General features: G+C 40.7%; 1 protein-coding gene across 3 annotated transcripts; it reads left to right on the top strand.

Annotated features, from left to right (window-relative positions):
- Positions 1-4,968: 4,968 nt before the first annotated feature.
- On the top strand, positions 4,969-24,753 carry zyx (zyxin). 3 transcript variants are annotated; one of them, XM_079561332.1, is made up of 10 exons: positions 4,969-5,196; positions 14,537-14,769; positions 15,688-15,956; positions 17,502-17,597; positions 19,367-19,999; positions 20,252-20,381; positions 21,466-21,635; positions 21,788-21,966; positions 22,042-22,162; positions 24,185-24,753. In XM_079561332.1, the coding sequence occupies exons 2-10, from the start codon at positions 14,550-14,552 to the stop codon at positions 24,293-24,295; spliced, it is 1,929 nt and encodes a 642-aa protein (XP_079417458.1). In that variant the 5' UTR covers positions 4,969-5,196; positions 14,537-14,549; the 3' UTR covers positions 24,296-24,753. The 3 variants fall into 3 exon arrangements, with proteins under 3 accessions (XP_079417458.1, XP_079417456.1, XP_079417457.1); XM_079561330.1 differs by lacking the exon at positions 4,969-5,196 and adding an exon at positions 5,488-5,638; XM_079561331.1 differs by lacking the exon at positions 4,969-5,196 and adding an exon at positions 5,708-5,885.
- Positions 24,754-26,782: the final 2,029 nt, after the last annotated feature.

Raw genomic sequence — 26,782 nt, 5'->3', positions numbered from 1 at the left:
AACCCCAGGGGGTACGCGAGCGTTTGGCAGGGGGTCCTTGGTATTATTACAGAACAAAAAGATGAAACTGAATTGTATTTCAACATGATTTAAAAAGAAAAGTTATTATTGGTGATATTTGCCTGTACAATGGTTGCATTTAAGGGTGTTTTAGTCTTGTTTTTTAACCCAATATACTACACAATACAAAGTCTAGTTGATCATTTTCTAAATAACTGGCAGCGTCTGTGAGATAAGGAGTATTTTGATTTGAAATGAAAGACTTAACCCCCGCCTTAACTGAGCACATTTTCTCCAGTTCAGCTTTAAGGTTAAAGTTAAAGAGACTAAATGCAAGTTGGTCATTTTATGCTCACTACTGCCACCTCAGGTCTTACGTGTAACTGCAGTCTCTATATTAAGCTCGTGCATGACGGCAACTCCGTATAGTCCCTTTAAGGTATACTTTATTAATCCCCGTAAGGAAATTCATTCTCTGCATTTGACCCATCCTCAATGCTGCCGGGGCGAGCTGTAGGAGCAGTGAGCTGCCAGCGTGGGCCGGCGCTCAGGGACCCATCTCCATGATGTGGAGCCAGGCTAATGGTCAGAAACACCTCGCCAGACATATTGTACATGTTTTTAGAGGTAGGGGAAACCGGAGCACACCTATGCAGACACAGCGAGAACATGCAAACTCCACACATAAAGGCCCCGTGCCGGTGAGAATCGAACCCGGGACCTGAGCTGTGAAGCACGAGCTCTAACCACTGTACTACGGTGCCGCCAAATCCATTTACCCAAATCTAAAAGCTTCTTGACCTGAGAGTTTACAGCCTATAGGCCAGTGTAATGCCGCATTTTCAAAAAATTACAAAAATATGGCAAAAAAATGGTAAATGGACTCAACTTATACAGCGCTCTATTGCCTTTATCAGGCCCAAAGCGCTTTACAGTAAGGAACCACTCACCCATTCACACTCTCATTTATACACCAATGTACGCAGATACTGAAGGCAAGTAGCGTGAAGTGTCTTGCCCAAGGACACAAAAACAGTGTGCATTTGCAGGAGCTGGGATTCAAACCCATGACCTTCCAATCACGAGATGATCCGCTCTACCAAGTGCACCACTGTCACCCTAAAAACCCAACAAAAAATGACAAAAATGACTAACTTAACAACAAATGCAAGGCAGAATATGTGAGTTTTGTAGATCTTAGCTTTCAAATGAGCCATTACATTGGCCTATAGGCTGCAAACTCTCATGTCAGTAAGTTTTTAGATTAATGCAGAGAAAATGTGCTTGGCTACGGTGGGGTTAAGGTTGGGAACCACTGGCCTGTAGGACTAAACCAAGGCTAAATAAGGACTAAGCCATGCCTAAACCGAGACTAAGATGAAACACTAAACCATTGGGTCTAAACCAGGACTAAAACATGTCTAAACTTAACCTAAAACCCACACTCAAACGCTCTAAACCAGGACACGAACTCCAGTTTGTACCAACATGATGGACCTCAGTGCACGGCTGTTTGTATCATCCTCTTCCTAAATAACTCTATCCGTCAAACATCAAGTCGCTCCATCTGCAACTTCCCACATCCCCTTGTCTTTTATCTCATCTGCTGCTGATGTGGAATTGCTCGCTGTCAAGATTGTGGGGAGACAACCCTCAAGGCGTCAGCAATCTGGAGACGCGCCTTTTAATGCAATGAGAATGACACCTGCTGGCCCAAACATCTAACTACACCTATAATGGGCTATAGTGGATGCATTCTTTCCCTTTGGGTGCTGAGTGAAGAGGTAGTTTTTTATCTTGACATGAGCATGACTTTTTATTTCTCTTCTCATCGGCCTGTGGTAAATCCCATCAATTTTCCGTGATAGAGAAAGGTGCAGCCTAACATGGGAGTACTTTCTAAAGCCCACTGCATGTATCTAAAAGGACAAAAATCTGTGCAGAAGGGCAGGTATGAGTCACTTCACCAGTGGGAGGTAGAATGAGAGAAGCGGAAAGACCGACAGGAAGAGGAGCTAAAGTGCATGTGTTTTGTTGGCACGCTGTCAGACGGAGAGATTGACTGGTGAAAATAAAAAAAAGCATTGCCTGTAAACAAAAGGAACAATCTGCATTTGGGGAAAAGGGAAAATAGCAGAGTGGCTGAGCGGGGCTGGAGTGAGGGGGGAGCGGAACCGTTCATTCCGATGCTTGGCTGCATTCCAGGCCGTCTGGCTCTGATTCCGACTGTTGTTTTATTATGGACTTACCTACAAAGCGTGAGGACCCTCGGGCTGCCCGTGCAACTCCTGATGGGATTTTCAAACTTTAAGGCATCACCGAAACAACGTCCACTCCTTGGGAAGGGCACCGGAGCGACAAGCATGTGTCAGTCCATGTCAAACAAATGGGTCTGCTGGAATTTGGAGCCTCAAACAACTCAGGTCCTCTCTGAGCATGAGCACATCACCCCAGGGGGCAGGAGCGCTGTGTGGGTTCAATTTGTAAGGTTACATAAGCAAAGTGAGGAAATCTGATCATTTTTCACTGAGAAAGGGAAGTGGAAACATTCTTTGTTGGACAATAGGTTATCAAAGACCCAAATGACCACTCCCTGTATTTCATAAAACGGCTGTATATGGAAGTACAGGTTACACAACACAGATGTTTCAGGCATCAGCTGAGACTTGCCCATGCACTGACTATACAACACATGATTAAACATTATTTGTCAAGGATTACTGATGTTTACGCAACTCACAATGACTACACTTTTGATTTGACTCATATTAGTAACAGACGATCTTAAACAGTTACGTTTACTCGTCTCTCTTTTGGCTGTGCAATACAGTCTTCTAGGCCAGTGGTTCTAAATGGGTGGGTTAGGACCCAAAAGTGGCGGTTTTGGGTCCTAACCAAGGACCCGGACCCAAAAGTGGTGGTTCCCAGAGCCAGGACTAAACACGGTGAGGCTGCATTTCAGGTTCATGCAGCAAAGGTCTGGAACAGCCTCCGTGAGAACGTGAAACAGCACACTTATAAGCACACCTATTTACTGCTGCCTATGGTAATTGATTGTATTTTGACTAGTATATACATATTTGTAGATATACTTTTATATATTTTTCATGTTTTCATTGTGTTTTTATTGTGTTCATGTGTTTTGGTGTTGCTGTGAGGCACATTGAGGTGCCTTGTGCATGAAATGTGCTATATAAATAAATTTGCCTTGCCTTGTCAAAAGTGGGACGCGGAACCATTTTCAGTGGGTCGCGAGTCGGTCCCTACAGGGAAGATTTCTTTCTTTAATTTATTAACTAAAACATAACAAATATACAAAGTGAGTCTGTTAAAATGACACTGCCCTGTTGTTTCGATCAGGATTTCAGATTTATTGGCCTTTTAATTAGGGCTGAGACGATCCACTTTTGTCACGATCCTACACGTATCACGATACTCAGGGGCCAATCCGATACGTATTGCGATATAGTAAGTAACATGTTTACCTTAAAATGGGGAAAAGGTCATGTGTCTAAAGTTATAAACCTAATGCCATTTGACATTTACTGACGTGTCAAGATTGAAAAGTGCATTAACACAAAAACTGTTAAAAGATCCGATATTGTCCCAGCCCTACTTTTAATGTTTATTTGACAACAATACGTGGAGAAAGCACCATCTAGGCCATATAGAAAACAAAAGTAAGATCAGACAATATGTTGTGTCTACGCATCAGCCCAACATTGTACTTTCTAAATTCATTCTTTACAATTTGCTCGTTAACTAAATGCGTATGTCCACATGAAACAAAAGCCGGCAGAAAGTTCAATGTCTTCCGCACAAATAAACTAAGATGGGACATTGTTTTCAATGCTAAAAAGTGATGTCATTATTTAAACGCACAAACATGACTGATGTTGCAAGGACTTTCAGCCACAAGATTAATAAGGCAAGAATGTAGACCAAAATCACTAACAAACAATGATAAGCTTCAGGATATGTGGATTTTGTGTTATAGAATTCTCAAATGTCGTCAATTAAACCTGTTACTTAGCCCTAATTTCTCCAGTGCATCAAATGCCAGGACCCATTTTCAATTTGTAGGAGGCGATTTTACAGCTGAAGTTGTCTGGACTTTCATTAAGTAAAAAAAAAGAGGAGGAGAATCACGTCATGAAACTAGCAGATGAGGGACAAGCATTTACAGCTCTCGGGATGGAAGAGATAAATATAGAAACAAAATAAAACTCCAGGTATGTATCCATAAGGGAACACTGTGGTTCAAATTAAGCTTTTACTCTTGTAAAAAAAAAAAAAAGTCAGGCTTAAATCTCTCTCTTGGTGAGTATAGTAAAACAAATATACAACATATATCAACAATATCAGTATCAATCTCCATAATGTCCATTGCTCATTACAACAAAAATACATAAAGAGAAAACAAGTTCACCCAACTTTCACATTATGTTGACCATAGAAAGAACCACTAAACTGTGTTGTGACTCAGACAAAAAGTATGTGACAAATGGAAAAGAATATTTCAACTGTTTTCAGCGTCTGCACGTTTAGCGAAACACTTCACCACAGGACGCATAATGTTTTTCCAGTATGTTCATGCGATTGTGTCCGAAAACAAATGCAAAACTAGCCCTTGTTTTCTGTCAGCCGACATGTGTTTCAAATGATGGAACAAAAGCCATCTCGCCTCTACCGCACTCTGCTGCTTGTGTCACTGTAGCCCTGGCTGTGTCTGTATTTAATCAAGCCAGAGCCCTATCTCTCCCTCCCCTGCTCCCTCCATTCCCTCACTCTGACCTTACAAGGAGAGGCAACAGGGTTGATGTCATTGAATGAAGAATGCTGCAAGAATCTAGAGAGAGGGAGAGTGCGGGAGGAGGGTCTGCCCCAACCATTTGTGAGCACACACACCTAACAGAAGGGGGTTAGGAGAGAGAGGAGGGAGAGAGAGACAGAGAGGGGGGAGAGAAGAGAGAGAGAGAGGTGCTGTTTACAGTGTGCAATATACAAGCTCTTAGCCAAAGCCCAACGAGAAAGAACTTGTTTGGAAGAGCAGTGTCATTCCGTTTGGAGAGCAGGAGGAGGATCTGGAACAGAGAAGTGAGTCCACTCTTCAGAACAGTTTGGGAGAAAAGCAGAACTAAAAGGAAAAAAGAGGAAGCTCTACTTTGCAGCATTTTTTTTTTTAACAGGGTAAGTGTTTTGTGATGTTATAAAGGGAGGTGGCTGGTTGTAGGGAACAGAACCCATCATAGTACTCGGAATCTGAGTTTACCTAATAAGGTAAAGACTTTGAGGATCCTCACACGTCTGCACGCTTCACCAACAAAACTATCCATGTGCGTAATCGCTGTTGTCTGCAATCATTGTAACACATTTGAGCTTATTATAGTAGATAGGATATTAGCCGCATACTCAACCTACCATACTTTATTCAGTGGAAGACTTTTGGGTTAAAATATAATGCTTTGAACTTGAGCGTAGAGCGTCCCGATGATAAACCGATAAGGATTGGGCTATGCGGAAGCTGGAACAGGAAGTGTGGCTGAAGTTGACTAAGCTTATGAGGGCTAACTTTACACAGAGCGCACTTCCAGGCAGCATCACAGTCCAGAGGAGCCGGGGCAGCGGTGGCATCAGGGTAAGAGAAATACACGACTTTCATGGGTGCATTTGAGGTGTTACGCTAAAGCGACAAGTTACTGACGTGACGTTGCCGACGCAAAGCCAGGCTGATCTTTACGCACGGCTCCCTGGTAGTAGTAGTAGCAGCAGCAGTCACTGTGCCATTTAGCCATCGTTTTGTACCAACATGACGGTGTCAGTCTGATGTGCGATACGGTTGAAATCTTAATACGTGGACAGCGGCCTCGCCACTGACGATAAACGTGAGTAATATTCGCAGATCGCTATCGAGCCAGGCAGGCTAACAGGGACCGTAGCGCGGCTTTGATTTTGCTGCAATAAGCTACAAAACATAGCAAGGTTACATTTTTAGGTGCTCGATCAATAACGCTGTTTTTTTTTTGTCACAGAAACCCGAAATTGTCATGGTCAGGTTGTTTTGGCATTGCCTTTTGTGTCATATCAATGGGTGAAGTAGGTGAAGCGTTAAGGAATTCAGTGGCATCATGTCTTTTATGGTCTTGTGTTATCTAAATGGCGACGTACTTATTAAATAATTTCATGAGAAAACCTGAAATGATTATGCCCTTTTGAGAGAACAATATGTTTTGTTTTATGCAAAGAAATCTTAGCATGACGTTGTGTGCTGTTGTTAAAGCATCATCTGACTCCAGTGCTTCTTGTTGTGGATTACATTAGGGTTGTGAAAAAATATTTATAATGTGCAATTTTATTCTTATTTTTCAAACTATTCTTATTATTAATAATGGTAATACAGTTGGTATGACAGATACATTACACACAATATAATATGTTAGCCCTATTGTTGCAATTTATATGGAGAAATTCAATTTGAGTTTTAAATGAAGAGTATTAATTATTTGATGACTGTCTTTCATAGCAAATGATGAATGTAGTAAATAGGGCTGGGACGATCCACTTTAGTCATGATCCGATACGTATCACGATACTCAGGGGCTGATCCGATACGTATTGCAATATTGTTAGTAAATATAAGTAATAGGGCTGGGACAAAATATCGGATTTGGATTGCGATACTTTGTGCTGCAATACCAAGTATCGATACTTTTTCAAGTATCGCAAAACTTTCAATACTTGGAGGCATTTTTATCCTGTACTCCCTTTTTTTCCAGTAACGGTTACACGGCACTGTGTCCAAAGTTAATAAACCAAATGCCATTTGACATTTACTGAAGTGTTTAGATTGAAAAGTGCATTAACACAAAAAGTAACAAATTGCTGTGTAATTGTTGCTGGAAAACAAAGGAGTATGTGATAAAAATGCCAACAAACACAAGAAAGTATTGCGATACTTGATCAAATATCGATTCTTGGTATTGCAGCACAAAGTATCGCGATCCAAGTCAGATCCGATAATTTGTCCCAGCCCTAGTAGTAAAATAGATATGTGGCATGTTTATTATCATATGCAATATTGATCTTTGCTTTTTTATGAGAGCGTTGAGTATTACATAAACTATGTGTATTTAAATTGTGAGGTTCCTTGTGTTTACACGCGTCCAATGGAGTTTGGACTGAAGGTTTGCCAGAAGGAAGAATGTTTTATGTCAGATTTTTACTGTTGTCTCGAAAGGGGAACAACATGCGCGCTCCATAGTTGTGAAGTGACCTGTAAGATTGGACTGAAAAGGGTTGTTTGTCCCACTGCGGTGACCCCCGGCCCAGACAGACAGGCTTTCCCAGAAACGAGGTGTTCTATTAACGTCCAAACAATGGAGAGTTTCAGAGGCAGCACACTGATACAATGACAAAGCTAACAGAGTAACTGGAAGTTGTCCGGGTTTCAACTCATGTGGATGCGCTGACTGTATAATTATAGTGTTGCAAGCATTACAATTTATGTACTGTAACATTTCACAGCAGCCAAAGAGACACATGCTGCTATATTCCTATTTAGTTCAGTTATTTGGGTTATTTTATTCTCAGTATCAGCTTTGGCCAGATAAGCTGGTTATGCATAGTCCCACAACATTTAACATTCAAGATAATCCTGAATATCAGCTGGTTAAGCCTGTGTTTTGGTTTCTTAATCTCTGAGCCCCCGCAGTGCATTTTCTCCAGTTCAGCTTCACCCAAATCTAAAATTTAACAGCCTATAGGCCACTGTAACAGTGCTTTTGTTGCATTTTCGTCTCGTTTTTGCTTTTAGATTTGCCAAACTGGAGAAAATGTGATTGGTTCTGGTGGAAGTTAGGAGGTTACATTATAATAAGAAACTTGAAATAAGAAAAAATATATTCTATGAATGTGGTTCATCTATCAGGTCTATATATTTTCTTGTATTTGAAATATTCCTCTGCAAAAAACAAAAGCTAGGAAATTCCCTTACATAAAAAAAAAGACCAGTGAAGAAACAAAGCTCACGTGAAGCCGCACGTTTTATTAAATGGAACTTTCTGATTTCAGTTGCGTTATTTTGCGCAATGGCTCAGTATGTGATTTGTGTACATTTACGTATTCCATTTGGCCTGTGTAAATCTACAAAGATCTATGGTATCCTAATATAGAGATTACCAAATATTTTCCGGACTATAAGTCGCTCCTGAGTATAAGCCGCACCATTGGCACCCTGGGCATGGAGGCGTAACTGCACCGTTTACAAGCCTCTCCCAGCATTAAATTGTTCAAGCTCTCATTTGCAAACTCGTTCCTCTAGCTTTTAGCCCGCGATTACCTTTTTTTCTTTTCTCCATTGCAGTAAGAGCAACCTCTGCTTTTCGCCAGTCCCTCACAAGTTTCTCGCTAACTCTAAACTTTCTTTCTGCTGCTCGATTACCGTTTTTTAAATCCTCAGTGGTTACAGGAGTAGCAGATACTGGTATACAGCGGCTGTCAGTGTGAAAATAACAAACATGTGAAATTATATATTTGGATATATAAGTCGCACCCCCAGCCAAACTCTGAAAAAATACGGTAGTCCTGATTCCTGAACGTCCTCACTGACCCCACTGCCACATGGTCATACTAGTCAGTTGTGTTCTAACTGCTTTGTGTAAATAGTTTGCTTCTTAGTGTAAACAGGACAAGAAACCACTCTAAACACTTTAATTTACCTGATGTTGGTTCATTTTCCTTTAGAGAGCACTGACAGGAACATTCCCTTGTTTGACCTTATTTAAAGGATGCAGCTTTGTTTTTTTTGCTAAATTCAGTTCCTCTGTGACCAGAAGGAAATATACTGCTGCCAAGCTTTCGTACAGTTCAGGTGTTCGATACACGAGTCATAAAAGTAGACAAGGAACTACGTCAGCAGCAAACAGATGTGACTAAATATCACACCTTATGATGACTAGGGCTGGGTGATTGCCAATAACCAACAAATACAATACAATCTCGCGACATGTACTGTGTGTGGGTAATACAATGCCCCAATTTATCCTAAGAAAAAAGGTCTTATTTTACTAAATGGATGTTTTTATTAAGCTGAATAAGTCTCTACAGCAGGGGGAGGCAAGTTTGCGTCCTCGAGGGCCAATTTTCATTTTCATTCCCAAAACACCCAAGGGCCGAACCTCAACATTGTAGCCTAAAGTAAAGAACTATTACTACTATATGTTATTAACTACTATATGTTTTCTATCGGTGGTTCTCAAGTGGCAGGGCTTTGGGACCCACCATTACCCTCGGATGACAAGCTGAAGACCCAAATAAAACTGGTTCTGGGGTATTTTATATATCGTATAAAATATTGTATTTTCCACACAAGTTTTTGTTGAACAAGCAGTAGATATCCCAGACTGAAATTATGATCAAAACAACCCAATAACATTCATTTTAAAAGACACAGTTAGTGTTTCCATGCAGTTTCAGATGGAAAATAATGCATAAAAGTTCCCTAAAGACTCACAACCCACTGAAAATCGGTTCCATGACCCACATTTGGGTCCCGACCCACCAGTAGAGAATCACTGTCTAACATCATTTGACCAAGCGGGATGTTCTGACTAGACATTTTTAAAATACTGACACTATTTCTCGTATTTATAGACTACTTTAACAGGTATTTGATCTCTTATTTGCATAATAATATTTCTCCAAATCATCTTGGGGGCCAGAGGTTCTGTGCTGGAGGGCCGGAATTGGCCCCCGGGCCTGCCTACCCCTGCTCTACAGTCTAGCAAACACACAAAGCATATAGCTATTGCGTATTTGGGCTGCGTACCAAACTACCTCACATCAGGACTGAAGTATATACAATACCTGAAGCTTGATAGACTAGAAAGTATCATAAATAAATGAATAACGATGTTTTGCTGTGTCTTAAATAATAAATCAGCAACACTATGATGTCAGCTGCTCTCGTCTAGTCTCATTCGAGTGAAAAATTACACTAATCTGATCCGAGGGAAGAGAAAGGCAAATAAATGACGTCATGGAGGTGCACTGCCAAAAGTGGTCCTCGGCTCAGGGGCTCTACTCTGAAGGATCGGGTTTCGCCTCGATCGAGTCGAAGCGTGAGAGCAGAGAGCAAAGCTGTTCTTACGGTTATGACTCCTTTGGGGCGATACGAGGAACAGATGGGACCTCGCCACAAGTTATTATCACTCTTGAATAATTGAGGACCATTCGGCATCATCTGTTGGAGACAATGTAGCAACAGCAATGGAAGAATAAATCACAGTGTAGCGGACAAACGTTTGAGAAAAAAATAACGGCAAAAGTATTTATTATCGACTGATGAATACATTTTTGTTGTTACTGACTCTAGTGCAGGGGTAGGCAAAAAAGCAACGAAAAAAAAGATGACAAAGAAATAACGAAAACACGACAAAAAAACTAAAACAAGACAACAACAAAAACACAGAAAATACGACCATGAAAAAAACCAAAAAGCGACCAAAAAAAAGGAAAACACAACAAAAAAACTACCAAAACATGACCAAAAAAAATGAAAATACGACAAAAAAACTACAAAAATACTACCCCAAAAGAACGGAAAAAACGACAAAAGCATGACCAAAAAACTGAAAATACAACAAAAAAACTACTAAAACATGACCACAAAACTGAAAATACAACAAAAAAACTACTAAAACACAACAAAAAAACGACAACCCCCCTGAAAACACAACATAAAACTACAAAAATACGACCCCAAATAAGGGAAAAAAATACAAAATAAATACAAAAACATGCAAAAAACCCCTGAAAATACAACAAAAAAAACAACTAAAACACGGCAAATAAAAACATGAAAACACGACAAAAAAAAAATACAAAAATACGACAAAAAAAATGAAAACACGACCAAAAACCCGACCATGATGCTTCAGGAGACCGCATGTACAAAGATCCGATTTTCTTCACGAAAGGTTAATGTGCAAGAGTGGAATTGATTTTGATCCAGCGAGACGAACACAGCGCATTGGACCAGATGATTAGATTCTTAAGTATAAAGGCCGCAAGCGTGATATAAATCTTATGGCTCAAAGTGTTTGATTTAACTAGCATTGATCATACCTGTGTGGTGTCACTTTCGTGTAATATTATGAGAAAATAATTTGTGCTCTCACAGAAGCATCTGTGTCGCCTGGAAAGACCCAGATATGAACCCTGCACCAGGTCAAAGCATCTGCAAACAAACCCACCCAACCAGAATCCGATCTGTCCCATATATTGTTACGGACCCGTTAACCGTCAATAAATCCATATATTTTACCATTTGGAAGCTGCCCCTCCACACAGGAGACGGGAAACACTAGGAGCAAGTGGATAGTTTTCTCAGCATAACACACGTTTTGTCTTGTTAGAACTTGAGTGTTGCCCATGTCCCAACCAAAATGGAATGAAGATGAGATACTACAGCGCGAGGGCTACGTCATTCTGGGTACTAAGCAGTCATAAGAATGGCTTTGTAAGACTTGACGATACATTTTTTTGCTCAGTGACTAAGTAGACAACTTTTGGAATCTGTTGTAATGTTGTAGTGTAATTTTTAGTAGCCTAGAAAAATAAAATCTCTGTATGAAGAAGATGTTATCAAGTTTACCTGAGGATAATAAATATAATCTTTGCACACATGGCGTCCCATCTTTAAATCCTTATACCTACATCAGGAGTACGTGCTTTACAATACATTGCAAATTATTCTAAATCTTAATTTTAATGGTTAAAGAGACTAGGTGCAAGTTGATCATTGTTATACTCACTACTGCCACCTCAGGTCTTATGCGTAACTGCAGCTTCTATAATAAGCTTGTGCATGACGGCACTTCGGACCGAATTAACACCTTTTTGAGTGACAGTGCAGGGTTTTAGAAACAGCTGTGGTGAACAGGTCTGAGCTCATTCTACTGGAACATGTAGGGGAAAATACTTAATTATAACATTTTTAAACTCCATATAGTCCCTTTTAAGGTCAAGGTATACTTTATTGTCTCCATAGGGAACTTTTAACTTATTTGACCCATCCCTTGATGCTGATGGGGCATAAGGACGTAAGGAGCAGTGGGCAATGGCAGTGCCGCGCCCAGGGTCCCATCTCCATGATGTGGAGCCAGGCGTCAGAATGTGTCAGAATCACCTGGCCGGAGGAGTCACCTATTATACATGATTTTAGTAGTTGAAGTTCAATGTATTGAGTGAGTAAAGTAGCGCGATAAACGATATTATTGACTCTAATGATGCTAGATACTGTCAACCCTCAGGCATAAAAATGACCGTAAACCTTTGTTCTAAAAGTGCATCATCATATCTTAAAATACCACACAAGCTGCAATAAACATAAAATATAATGTAACTCAATTTGATTCACTTAGAAATCAAAGTTTTACAAGAAAAATTTGGGGGGAAATGCTACTAAATGTACAAACAATAAACATCGAGCCCAAAAATGTATAGTTTATCAGTTATTTATTGAACGATAAGTCGGTAAAGTCATTATTGTGACAGCCCTACGAACAACTTAATATGTCCGTGGCATTTACAGTATATCTTTCAGATTCAGATTAATTTTATTGTTTCTCTCCCATGGGAAAAATTTCAACTTGGAGGAGCGTCATCCCTGTAGTTTGGACATGTTCTGATGTGCATGTGATTCTTGTATTAGTTCAGCAGTTTATATTCTGCTCGAGCAACGTGAATTGAATCCTGGGTTTGAAGTATAAACTGTAAATCTCATCTAAATCAATATTGTATTTTGTGAAGCTGAAGTGTGCACTCATACAGAGCAGTCTGTTTTAAAATTCTTGTCAATCCCTGGTTATTTTTCTGACTATTTATCTTTCAGTATCTTCTTGATGTAACCCTGCTGTACCTTTTTATATCATACACTAAAAAAAAGCCGCAATAGTTGAAAGATAGAGCTCTGAAGCCAAAAGAATAGGCTGCATCTCTGTGTGTCTTCGGGGTCAAACAGAAAAGCCGCTCTTTCACTCGAGGTCGCGTTCACTCTGGCGCTTCTTCAGGGGCATGTGTTTGGACTCAGTGAGGAATTTGGTGGAGACGTTGAGGTTAGATCAACATTTGTTAACCACCGTGTGCAATATTTGAGCTCCCCCTTTCCTGACGTCGATTACTGAAAACACTTATGGTCAGTACTGGCCCTCACTCAACGGGATTCTAGCTCAAACCTTATAACCAGCTATTAACATGCTTTCCTATAATCACATTAAGAAATATCTTCTGGAGGTTTGCTTCCTCTATTTCTTTCCTTCAGACTGTCACCATAAAAGAGAATGGACCTTATTTTTTAGCAATTGCCCCTCCTGTTGTAACCACAGGTGCCGAGTCCCTCCACTGACTGAAAGAATATTGTATGGTTTTTAAGTTAAAGAAAACTGTGTGTTATTATCTGAGGTTTATTTGTATTTCAATAAATCTGCACTCAATACAGAAAGGTACAACCTCTGTATGAACTTAAGGACAAAGAATTTACTATCTACTACCTAAAATAACAAGACTGAAATGCCTTTGTCACTGAAATGTTTTCCGTCATATTTTTCCGGACCATAAAAAAACAATACAAAACTTATACAACCTGTCACGAGTTAGACAGTTGTGAGCTCAACACTTACGTATTTAATCCCACCCCCTTTTATGTACTTTTATCTTTGTATCCTGTTCCTTTTTGACTTATTAGGTGATCATTTGAGCTCTGTGCTCAGATGCAAGTTGTCAGGGATATGCAATGCTGCTTATCAATCAGCATCTGGTTTACAACACAACAGCTGAAGCCTGAAAAGTCATGTATTTTCTTCAGATGCAGACCTTTTTTGACATCGATACTTAAACTGTCTGATATTTGGACATTGTTTGAGGTCTACATGCAATTTGTTCCATATTTTAGGACTACAAATGGACACACAGAGAAACATTTCCGGATTTTCCAAACATGGGCAAAAAAGTGTCATGAAGTTTCTCGATGACCAGCATTGTAAACTGTTCTTATTGCTGTTATTTGAAGGATGAATAATGGTGGTAATGTTTTACAATTATTGCCCCAAACTTCAGCACAATAAAACCATGTAATGTGAAAGCAGAGAACAATAGAGTTAGCTTTTGTATCTAAAACAAACATCAGAAATCTATGAGGTTTCTGAACACACTGGATTGTATGTAGTCATTCAAAGTGACGTAGCCTTGTAGTTTGTGATGGTGTGCGATGTCTGGTAACAATTACATGCCGTAAAATGCAGCAGACAGACATGTTTTGTTGATGTGTCACAAGCTAAATGCCTCTGACGCTAACACCACGCAGGAATGCCTGCTCTTTGACCTCTATCGGCTGAACAATGGCGATGCACAGACCGTGTGTCAGATACAAGGAGCTGAATGATTAGCCTAGGCTGGGCTTGACGTGATCTTTTTTGCACGTCTTTCTCCAATCGTTCTAGCCACTTAAAATGATCTAAATGTTTATGTCCTTCCACAGACAAGCACATAAAATGGACAACGGTAGCAGCAAGCCTTTTATGGTGACGTCCTCCTTGAACTTCAAAGTCACCACCCCGTCCTTCTACAACCAGCCAAAGAAGTTCGCCTCTGTGGCTCCTCCGCGACCCAAAAGCCAGACGCCTCCTGAGGCCCATTCACCCACACCAGCCAGCACCGCGGTGATCGGCCGCGTGGGAGATCTGCCCCCTCCACCGCCCTCGTTATGTGACGGTATGCATTTGAGCCTTTGGATTGTTATTGCTGTCAGTGTGTGCATATTAGGAGAGAAAACATTATTTATATTCAGTGTTTATTGAACTACATTCACCCAGTATGTTTCAATCTATTTGCTTCCTCATCAAACTCATAATCATAACTTAAAGAATAACTAAGTAGCTTGTTGCCTTAATAAATCCCAGTCATAGTCCCTCTGGGGGTAATACAATTGTTGATGGGATGACCCCCTAGTGTCTCTGGCCAGAAAACCACAATTGCAACTTTCCTGCCTCCAGGTCGGAGCCACCAGCACACACATGAAATCATAAAGAAGAGGCTGACAGGCTAACGGGAAAAGCTAACTGCGGGCTAGCGCCACTTAAACAGTATTGAAACAAATGATCTCCATTGTGTCATTGGATGAACAATATCCCTCTCTATCTTTGTCTTTTCTGTCAACAATTAATGAGTAAAAAAACGCAACATAATACAACACCTGCAGTGGCGATTATGGCCTCTAGGGGCATGAGTTACTTAGCTAAAACCACTCCATTTATTCTTGTTTTATCCTTGATCAGAAAGAAATACTATGTAAATCTCAACAATATGTATTTGGATTCTTGCGATGTAGCCGTTGTCTCCGCTGATATTACAATAATTATAATTTGGTAATATATTGTGCAGTTTTATTGCTGTGACAACAAAGCCGGGGCAGGAGTGGCTTGAGGGTTGTCGATTTGATGACAACCCCGACCACTGCCGCTACCTATTGTGGTTGCGTCCTTGGGCAAGACACTATATCCACCTTAAATGTGGTGTGTAAAGTATTTCTTGTGGTCGAAAGACACAGATTGGCACAGGATTATTAAATGGATCATATTGTTGGGCATATAAAACCGATGCATTTTTGTAATTGTTTTCTGTTCTTGCCAGACTTTCCACCCCCACCGCCTCCCCCACCTGTGGAGTATGACCTGCCGGCCCCTCCGCCCGAAAGCCACCTCTCGCCCTCAGGAGATGCCCCTGCGTTCCCTGCCCCTCCCCCCGTGGTGGATGACTTGCCCCCTCCAGTGGATGACTTGCCTCCTCCAGCTCTGTTTGAGGACAGTGCACCCGCCTGCCCCTCTCCTCCTCCCCCTCCACCGCCTCCACCTCTCTCTTCATCTGATGCTGCTGTGCCAATCAATGCTGTGCCCCCCCCGGTGAGTCAAAGAACTGACTGTTCGCTCGCCTTTAACAGTCCTCAATTCCTCTTTTCCTCAACAGAGGTGGGTAAAGTAACAAACCTTTAACCTCTTATACCCCGCCTTAACCAAGCACATTTTCTCCAGTTTTACCCAAATCTAAAAGCTTCTCGACCGGAGAGCAACAGTGTTACACCTCATTTAAAAGCTAAGACCTGCAAAACTGATCGTAACTTTTTTGTCACATTGTTGCGTTTTTGTTCTCTGCGTCTTCGTCCTTCTTTTCGTGGCTTTTTTTTTTTTTTTTAAGCTTTTAGATTTGGGTAAAATCAAACTGGAGAAAATTTGCTCGGTTCAGGCGGGAGTTCAGAGGTTAAAACTATTTTACTTTGTAGTAGTTAAAAAATTGTCATCCAAATAATAAATTAAAAATACAAGTATTTGGTGAAAATCCAGAAGAACACCATTAAAAATAAACTGCCTGAACAAAAAAAACAAAAAAAGCTGCCACCTGGATTAAACTAACTGTTATGATCTGAGGTTCAGCAACACTATGAGCCCAAAGAATGAGATCAGCTGAACATCCTGAATTTCTTCTTCCTTGGTGGCACGGGCTTATTCAAAGATGACAATGCCAGGATTCATCAGGCACACATTGTGAAAGAGAAGCTCAGGGAGCAGAAGCCACCACAGTAGAGCCGGCCCGCGGGCCCTCTCCGGTCCCGAGCGGGGGATTTTAAGGCCGTTCGAAGCTTATGTCCTTATGACGCTTATGTCCAGATCTTAAACCCCAGTGAGAATCCAGGGATGTGCTGGAGAAGGCCTTGCACAGTGGTCACACTGATGGAAAATCTTCTGACATTGCAGAAGCTTACTCTACAGCGAATGTGTGCTGTAATCAGAGCTAAAGGTGGTCTAACGAGCATGTTTTTTCTGGTAAGGCAGTGTATAATATAAAAGCAGAAGTGTGAAAGCTTCTCTTAGGGCAATGTCATCAAAAAGTGACTAAATTAAAAGCGATTACTGCCCATCTCTGCTCCTCGGTGAGTGGGACAGTTGAGAAAGGCAAATAAACAAAGATTTTTCATTTCATTTTTTAATTTATTTCATTCATTTAAAAATGCAACAACAGCATTTAGCATGAATGAAAAGGAGCAGAAAGAGGTAAAAACTTATAAATAAGGAATGAATAAGGATTTAGCTATTTGTTCTTATTGTTTATTCACCTTCAGAGAGCCTAAACTGTATTGAGGTTGTAACCATGCTATTGTGTTATACATTCATCAAAAACTGAGCTGGAACACTGTTTTATTAAAGCATCTTTTTGTAATCCTACATAATTCAGTCCACTTCCCTTTTCTGCACTCAAAAGGCCAGCCCACACGAGAGCATCTTGGCTCCTAGGGGTATTTCCAAGACATACATATTATTCTTAGCCATTATAGAAAGAATACCAAGGATAAAGTGTCTGTGAAAGCTTCATATGGGACTTTGAAGTTAAAAAGCGTCCCTAGAATGTGATGTGTGCTCATGTGTCTCCTTCTGTTTGTAATTTCGTTTCAGAAGCCAATAGAGAAACAAACAAGCTTTGATAAACAGCTGGACTCTCTGACCGACTTGTTGTCTGAAATGGAGAACAGGGGACCGTTCAACCCAAAGGTACCGCGCGCCATAATAAGAATAAATCATCTCGGGTAACGCGAAGAGACAGTTTGTACGGAGGAAGTGATTTAGATTTGCAGTAATGAAACAAAGCCAACAGAAGAGAATGAGTCACGCACAGTAAATAATGGAAGTCCGTAGCAATAGAATGAAACGACGCCAGATAGGATTATTTAGCGTGGGTTCATCTGTCCGAGTCTGAATCTCACGCTGTGGAGAAATGAACTGTGTGTAGCATAAAGGCTGGATCGTCTGTGATTCATAGAGAGAGAAGAGACAGTTGCAGAAAAAGTGATGCAAAGGCGAGAGCAGTGCAGTGCAGAGCTGAGACTGAGGGAACAGGCCATAAAAGGAAAGTGTTTTGTCCGACTACGGCTGAATAATAGTGGTTTCCTTCTGCAAAATGATTATCACAAGGACAACATTCTCTGAAACTTATCTACTGTTTGCTTTCATAAAAATAACAAAGTCGACATAACAAATGTGGTCAAACTAACAAAGCATAAATACTCCTTTTTAAAGACCTATGTCGTATTTACAATTACTCAATGTAGTTACACAGGCTTGTTTTTTGTGTGTATTCAGTTCCAAATTGCTAACATGACACAACATAAAAGAAACTCTAAATCAAATTACAAATTGATTATTTCTAAAACAAATGTCTTTTTTAGTTTTGCATCTGCATTTACTAATCACCACATATGTTATTAAATTCACATTAACTGAGGCAACAGGGAAACTCCGGTCGAAACAAGCTTCCTGACTCCCGCACCTGACCAGCTTTTTAGTCAACTTCCGAGCACTTTTCCTACAGTTTGACATTACCCAAATCTAAAAGCTTCTTGAAAAAAGCGTCAAAATATAGTGACAAAAGCGAGAAGAAAACAGGGATGAAAACGCAACAAAAAAGTGGCAAAAATGTGTTGAAAAAGACAAACAAAACGGCAACAACTCAAGGAAAAAGATCAGTTTGGATCAGTTTTGTAGGTCTTTCTAACAGGCCTATTGGCTGTAAGCTCCATTCAAGAAGCTTTTACATTTGGGTAAAGCCGAACTGGAGAAAATGCGCTCGGTTAAGAGATTAAACACTACTGCTACTTTCAGGGTTTAGTGTTGGCTGACATTACTATCGGAGTAACAAAATTGAAGTGATATCAATGCTGGCAAAAAGTAAATTTATGAGATATTTTTTAAAATTTAAAGTACCATTTAGCTCTTGAGATGCTAACAGTGATATAAGATGACATCATAATCCCCACTTTCCAAGATAAAAAGCACCTGAACACAAACCAACTGGGGGCACTGATGTCACATCTTTGGAAAGAGATGTGAATATATATATGTGTGAGAGAGAGATAGATACATTGTATTTGATACAAATCTAATGAAGGATTACTAGTTTACCAAAGTAGTGAAATAAAATCGCAATAATTGCTTAATACTTCATAACCTGTGTATCGGGATACGAATCGTATCACCTGAGACGAGGCAATACACAAGAACATTTTGTATACAATAAAAATCAAAATAATTTTTAAATACATGGCTAACAAGAAATAGGCACGCACATCCAAAGGCAGTGAAACCTGCGATCCAAAAAAAGAATACAGTGATTTTCTTACACCATTAAGTTAGGTATATGTGACGTTTCGGGCCACATGCCCTTCATCAGACAAAGGGGGGTCTGATGAAGGGCATTACCCTTTATTCACTTAATAAAATACATGCCCACATTTAATGGATCTTTTTCCCCTTTGTATTTGCAGTTACCAAACCAGTATTCATCACCACAGGCCCCCAAGCCCGCCGCTCCTCCTCCCACCGCCCCAAAGCCGGTGCTGTCCTTCCTCCCTCCCCCGGAGATGGGAGACCGGCCTCCTCCCGCTCCCTGGGCAGAGGAGCTCAAAGCCAGGACCAACAGACAACCAGGCAACTCCAACTCTGCATCGAACTTCTCCGCCCCAGCCGTAGCACCAAAGTCAGCTTTTGGAGGAAAACCCACCACTTCGTCTGCTTCTTTGGCACAAAAACTGAACCAGAGCCTAAACCAGAACACCAGCCCAGTCAGTAGCATGCACAAAGCCACCAGCTCCTTCCCCCCAGCTCCTGCTGCTCCTCCAGCTGCTCCACCTGCTCCTCCAGCTGCTCCACCTGCTGCTCCAGCCGCTCCACCTGCTCCTCCAGCCGCTCCACCTGCAGTGTCTCCAGCACCGACAAGTCCGTTTAATAAAAATAACACCACTGTCGCCTCCACTAACCCCACTAGAAGTTCTCCGTTTACGAGCCAGTTCAACGCAAACCAGGCTGCTGCTGCTCCCAGTGCTCCTCCAACCAAGACAATGACGCCCCCACCTGCGTCCTTCAACCAGCCGATAACGAAAAGCCGCCCATCAACAACGGTACGTCTACATGGAGGTTTCACTGTTCATTCTGTCTCTGTGTCTCTGTATTGTAAACAGCTCAGATCATAAAATGTCTGCTCATGAGATCAGCACAGAAAACTTCAATTAACATAATAATCTAATATCTTTCAATATTCAACACCTCCACACGTTTCTGGGCAAAAAACGTAATACAGTACAAATGTTGCGTGACTGTTTCGAATCGTTTTGCTCAGTAACATAAATACTGGACTCGCCCTGTTTTCACAGCCCTCTGTGCCGGGGAAAGGTGGAGGTGTCCCTCTCAACATGAAGGAAGTAGAGGAGCTGGAGAGGATGACGCAGGACTTCATGAAAAACATGGACGCACACGCCCCAGTCATCACCTCTCCTCCAACAGGTACAGAGGAGCATGTTTAACCTCTTACCATCTGCCTTAACTTTCTAGTTCAGCTTTACCCAAATCTAAAAGACTGGAGTTTACAGCCCACATTTGAAAGCTCATCTAAATGGATATTTTTCTTGCCTTGATGCCGTGTTGTCACATGTTTTCACATTCTTTCCATCTCATTTCTGCCTCTTTTTTGGGGGGGGAGTTTTTGCTACTTTTTTATGCTCTTGTGGATCGTTAATTCAGTTTTCGTCATATTTTTGCCCCTTTTTTGTTGAGTTGTTCATCACATTTGTTGCTTTCTTTGCCACTTTTTGTTACACTTTCATCGCTTTATTGCCATTACTTTTTTGTCTCGTTGTGGTCACATTTTTGCTACTTTTCTGTGGCTTTTGTGACACTATTTTATTGCCTTGTCTTCCTTGTTGTCTTCTTTCTGACAACAGACTTTTTCAGTTTTTTTGTTGTTTTTTTCAAGAAGCTTTTAGATTTGGGTAAAGCCAAACTGGACAAAATGTGCTCAGTTCAGGTGGGGTTTAACCTCTTCCCCACCCGCCTTAACCAAGCGCTTTTTTTCCACTTCGACTTTACCCAAATCTAAAAGCTTCTCGACTGGAGCTTACAGCCTATAGGCCAAAGTAACGCCTCATTTGAAAGCTAAGACCTACAAAACTGATCTAAACGGTTTTTTTTCCTTGCGGTGTTGCCATGTTGTCGTCACTTTTTTCACTTTCTTTTTCTTCTAATTTTTTTTATCACTGTTTTGTTGCACTTTCATTGCTTTTTTGTCACATTTTTGCCACTTTTTTGTTATGGATGAAACATCCTTGTTTTCTTCTCGTTATTGTTGCTATTTTAATGCTTTTTTCAAGAAGCTTTTAGATTTGGGTAAAGCTGAACTGGAGAAAACACACTTAATTAAAGCGGGGTTTCAGAGGTTACGAGATTAAGTCACCGATGCAATTAAAATAAAATCTCTATATCAACTACGATCTATAACTGCCTTTAAATCTGCCCAACCAAAATGAGTGGCTGGAAATTGCCCTGATTTAGTTTGATCAACAAATATTCACTTTTTTTTTTGTCTTTTCAGAGGTATGTGGGAAATGTGGCGAGGCCCTGTCCCGTACACAGCCGGCAGTGAGGGCTATGGATAAACTCTTTCACTCCAACTGCTTTTGTTGTCTGAGCTGCCATCGCCCCCTGCAGGGCATGCAGTTCTACGACAGGGACGGCGCCCCTGAGTGCGAGGACTGCTACATGGTGAGAGAAACAGCCACTGTGTGTAGAGCTATGGGGAATTATCCAATCTAATCTTCTGTTTTAGAATTTAGATTTAGTTCACAGTGCACAAGTATTTGTAGATATCAGCATAAAGTAATTATCAAAACACTGACATTATTTTGTGTTTGTAGAACTCTCTGGCAGTGTGCTCCAGGTGTGGGGAGAGGATCACAGACCGCGTGCTCAAAGCAGTGGGACAGTGTTTTCATGCCCATTGTTTCCGCTGTAGCACCTGCTCCTGTGTACTGGAGGGGGCGCCTTTCATCACCGACGACAACAACAACCCGTACTGTGTGCAGGATTACCACAGGTGGGTCTCAGGCTTCTGGAAGAGATGGTGCAGTTGCCCTCTGAATTATCTGAACTTGCGTGTAATGTGTTGCAGGCGTTTCTCTCCTCTGTGCGTGAGCTGCAACGAGCCCATTATTCCGGCTCCAGGCAGCGAGGAGACTGTTCGAGTGGTGGCCCTCGACAAAAACTTTCATCTAAAGTGTTATCGTTGTGAGGTATGACTTAATCACATATTTTACAAGACGTTTTACTTTGCATTAAATAATCAGTATAAGCGTATTAAAACAAATAAATACAATGTTTTTTGACACTGGCTTAGTGCTTTGACCATTTGCCAAACACATGAAGGTCAATGGGGCGGAGATTGGCCACTGCAGTAATCTTACCACCACCGAGTGTGAAGTAAACCAGTGTTTCCCAACAAGGGGGACTTGGAATGACCTCAGATTAAAAACAGAAATTGAAACTAAGAAGAATGTCAATATTACTCAAAGAAAAGTTAGTTTCTTGATATTTACAGTAAAAGGTTTGACTTTGAGAGTATGTTGGCTACAGTTTCAACATAGCGCTCTCACTTTGGTAAACCTTTGGCAGGAGTTAGGGGGTAGTCGGAGTATTAATTAATGCCTCAAGGGGTACGAGAGACAGAAAAAGGTTGGGACCCACTGAAGTAAACTATTGTAAAGCAACTTAGTTTGAACACGTGAAACTGTTCAAGACTTGTGCATTATTTATATTGTTTATCGCAATAGATTCAATCCACTCCAGTTTATATCTACATTTTATAAACCCTGTCCGATTCCCAAATGGATGGGGCCTTTCTGTGTGGAGTTTGCATGTTCTCCCCGTGTCTGCGTAGGTTTCCTCCGGGTGCTCCACTAAAAACATGTACAATAGGCCAGGATGAATGAGAGTGTGTTTGAGAGTGTGCGTGTGGGACAACGGATGCAAATTAGCCCAAGGCTACAATTCGGCGTGGTGTGTTTACATGCATGAGACCCATGTATGTTCATTTAAGGGGCTAGATGCAAGTTACCCATTTTATACTCGCTACTGCCACCTCAGGTCATATGTGTAACTGCAGTTTCTATATTAAGCTCGTGCATGACGGCAACCCCCGACCCGAATTAACAACTTTTTGAGTGACAGTGCAGGATTTTAGAGGCAGTTATGGTGAACAGGTCTGAGCTCATTCTACACATTAGGACATGGCTGGAAAATGTCGGGGGAGGAAAATACTTTATATCATTTTTTAAACTCCATATAGTCCCTTTAACATGCACTGTCCTTCCTGAACAAATAAACCAATACATACATTTATTTTAAAGTGACACCAAACCAACAAAAAAACATTAAATAATTACTGTAAATTACTGAATATAAGCTGCACCGACAAAATGTATCAAGAAAACAAATAAAGGCTGCGTTGGTCTATAAGCCTCAGCTGGTCCAAGTGCATTTGAATGTGAAATCATTGCACTGGAAACACCAGACTTTTCTCTTCATGCGCCGCCACATATTTCAAGAGAACAGTGGCCTACAGGTACATTTATGTTTATAAGAGTGTGTTAAGAACTTATACCTCTATAAATTTGATTATATTACTCTTTAAACCCGCGTGTTCGAAGCTGCTCTGAGCTGGGCCTGTGGTGAATCGCTCGAGGCTTTTGATGAATTTAACCTGCGCTTTGCTTAGTAATATTTCAGCAGTGAGAGAATTAAGCGCATTTATTTGGCGCCTGCAGCCACGTTAAAGGCGCAGGAAGGCATTCTGTAAACACAGCAGACAGAGGTAGAGGTGGACAGCGATAGGGTTTACACACCTGTCAGAGTTATTGTTCAGATGAGACGGGTACGTACAAAAGTTCGGGAAATTCCACAGTTACCATGGAGATCCGCCATCATTGCAGCTGTTAGCATACATTTCCATTGACTAACATTAGATAAAAATAGTATAAAAAGTGGAGAAAATAGCCGTGGAACATCAGATAGCTGCCGAGTTACTGCTGGTAAATACATTTATTACACTGTGGTGTCCAAGTGTTTTAATGTGAACAATAACTCCAGTATTTTAACTTTTGAAATCTCTATTAGTTCACAATTGCTGCTAATCCCATAATGCTTAGCGACATGACATCACATTCCCGAACTCTATAGACCGGAACTATAGATCGTCTTTTAAAATCAGTTATTGTGCATATCAATCAATTTAATTTATTCTTCAATATTTTCCCCAGGACTGTGCCCGCCCCCTCTCCATCGAAGCTGATGAGAACGGCTGCTACCCCCTGGATGGCAAGATCCTGTGCATGAAGTGCCACGCCCAGCGGGCCAAGCGGGCCGCGTAAGGATCGTCTCGTCTGTGCCACTCAGTGAACCTTTGAACCAAATCGGATCTGCCTTTAGACAGTATGAGCACAGCGCGAGTGTCCAAGTGTTGAACGAGAGGTTGCATGCTGAGTTACTGTAGTATTCCCAGTCACATCTCGGTGCAGAGGTAATGTACTGCACTGACCTGGTGTCCCCGTTGTGAAAGTGACAAAAATCTCCTTTACCCTTAAAGCCACATTGCGGAATATTTCAGGGGTATATGTTGCAAAGGCACAATAGCAACTAAACTCTGTGAATGCTAGCTGAACCCCAACAATGCTATTATGTCAGTGGGTTTTTGGAACGAAGCATTTGCAAGAGGACATTATGGATTTAAAAGTTACGTTTAGCTGCTTTAAAGTGGACATGTCAAGCATATGGAGACTAGAAATAGACTTAAAAACCTTATTTTGGGTGCCTCAACTTTGATATTTTACGTTTCATAATTCGAAAATATGTCTCTGTAAGAATTCAATCTTGACTGGGGCTCCTCCTGCTGGCAGCTATAGGAATGATCTTCTTAAAAATAACTAACAGCTCCAGTAGGGTGTGATAAACACACTTCGAGCACAGAACGGCCCACAATCAGTCATGCATAATCAAGATATATATATATATTATATAATAAAGGCTAGATGTCTCGTATGCGCTTCTGGCCAATGGAGGTCGACGTCCGCACACGGCGGCCATCTTGCCACAGGGAGCTCGCTCACTCGTAACATTGTGTTTTATTGTGCATGTACTTTTTAAGTAACCATAACTTGCTCAATTTTCTACCGATTTTTCAAACGGTTTGGTTTGTTATAAACGTCAGAGATGTAGTTATGACGCATACATATGAATTAAAAAGTAAATCATTCAGAATTATAGCCAGTTAGTTAATAATGTTTGTAAGAAGCCAAACCGTTGGTAAATCCGTCAAGATGTCAGCGAGATAAGAGGATTTGTGTTCGTACCTTACTTCAGATACCACAGAGCTCGCCAGAAAGCTTCCCTGTGGCAAGATGGCTGCCGGTAATGCCGGTAGTGAGTCCACATTAAGACGGGCCTTTATATATATATATCTATGTGTATAATTATGAGCTTTAAAAATGTGCAGAACGGTTTTGGTTTGAACAATTGTAATCCGGAAGTGCAGAACGAGGCGCTGACACCGAAGAAGAAGAAACGGCTAAATTTAACAGCTTTGTCCCAGGATTAACTCAAAAATTAAAACATGGTTTGAACCTCAAGAAAGTCGATTTTGCGTAATATGTCATATCTTAAGAGAGACACAGGTTTTGAGGTATTTTTTCACCAACACTGCAGAGAAATAATAAATAATAAATGCTAAAGTTTCATTCTACTTTACTGGGTGAAATATTTTGCAGTATGGCTTTAAATGCGAGAGGATTTCCTGTGCCAATTGTATGTTTACTCTATAAAAAGCATAACTTGCACAAAAAGGTTTGATCAAAAGAACACTCCTACTAATATAAGTTGCCTTTGTCTAACGTCGAGAAAGTCATGGGGCGTTTACGATTCTGCAAAGCAATGTACAACTATGAATGTTGCTTTTTCTCGTTTTGTTTTTGTTTTGTTCCTGTGATGTGAAGATGGTCCGTTGTGCAAACCATCTTCTCTTTATTTTAGCTGAGAACTGAGAAAAGCAGACTATATTTTCAAGAGAGTTTGAAAACAAATTTGACTTGCATGGTGTTGTATGAGCAAAGCGAAAAAAGCACAGATTTTTTTTCTATGAACAAGTAAAAAAAATAAGGCATAGCAAACTGCATGGCATAAATGGGACCTAACGAGAAGATTGTTGCAATTTGATATGATAATTATGTTTTATAAACATTTTTCCATAATGGCTTTAATTCTTTTAATGTATACATTCTTAAACATGCGTATACTTGGTAAATGTTCCAACTGAAAAGAGACCAAATACTGAAAGGCTTGAGAAAAACTAGGGTCAATTTAAAAAGTACTTGTTTCTGTATTTGTTTTTGAACCCAGTACCACTATTCAGTTGTAATGTCTTTGTTGGTAATATACGTATGGTATTATATGTTTCCTACTTAATGTGTTTTATTGCTAATTGGCAATGTGCCTTTTTCCTGCATTGTTTCTTTGCTAAATACCTATAGGTTCTCCATTATTTACTCCTACTCATGGCTTCATTGTCTGGTGCAGAAAACACTGAACCGACAGTAAAAGCGACTGCGCTCCATGTGCTAGCCTTAGCTGGTAGCATTTTCCCTATTTCTGTAGCAGTTGCTTGTTTTTATGATAATACCTTCATTGTGAGATTATGATCATCAAGTTGCCTTTGCTATTACTTTCCTGTAATTTGTTTTGTGACATTTTATGAACTTTGTTTCATAGGTGTGGATTTGTACATTTAAAAAAAAAAAACAGTAGCCTCAACTTGCGCTTTTTGGCTGTAATAAATAAAAAAAACATGCTCTAAATGTGTGTCTTTC

This window comes from Gobius niger (assembly GCF_951799975.1).
Source record: "Gobius niger genome assembly, chromosome: 8".
Lineage (NCBI taxonomy): Eukaryota > Metazoa > Chordata > Actinopteri > Gobiiformes > Gobiidae > Gobius > Gobius niger.
This window is presented reverse-complemented; position numbering and strand designations above follow the sequence as displayed.

Excerpts from the sequence above, each read along its gene's own strand:
- zyx (XM_079561332.1), top strand. The coding sequence starts at position 14,550 with ATGGACAACGGTAGCAGCAAGCCTTTTATGGTGACGTCCTCCTTGAAC. Across the intron at positions 14,770-15,687 it reads ACCGCCCTCGTTATGTGACG|ACTTTCCACCCCCACCGCCT; the intron begins GTATGCATTTGA and ends TGTTCTTGCCAG. Across the intron at positions 21,967-22,041 it reads TGTGTGCAGGATTACCACAG|GCGTTTCTCTCCTCTGTGCG; the intron begins GTGGGTCTCAGG and ends AATGTGTTGCAG.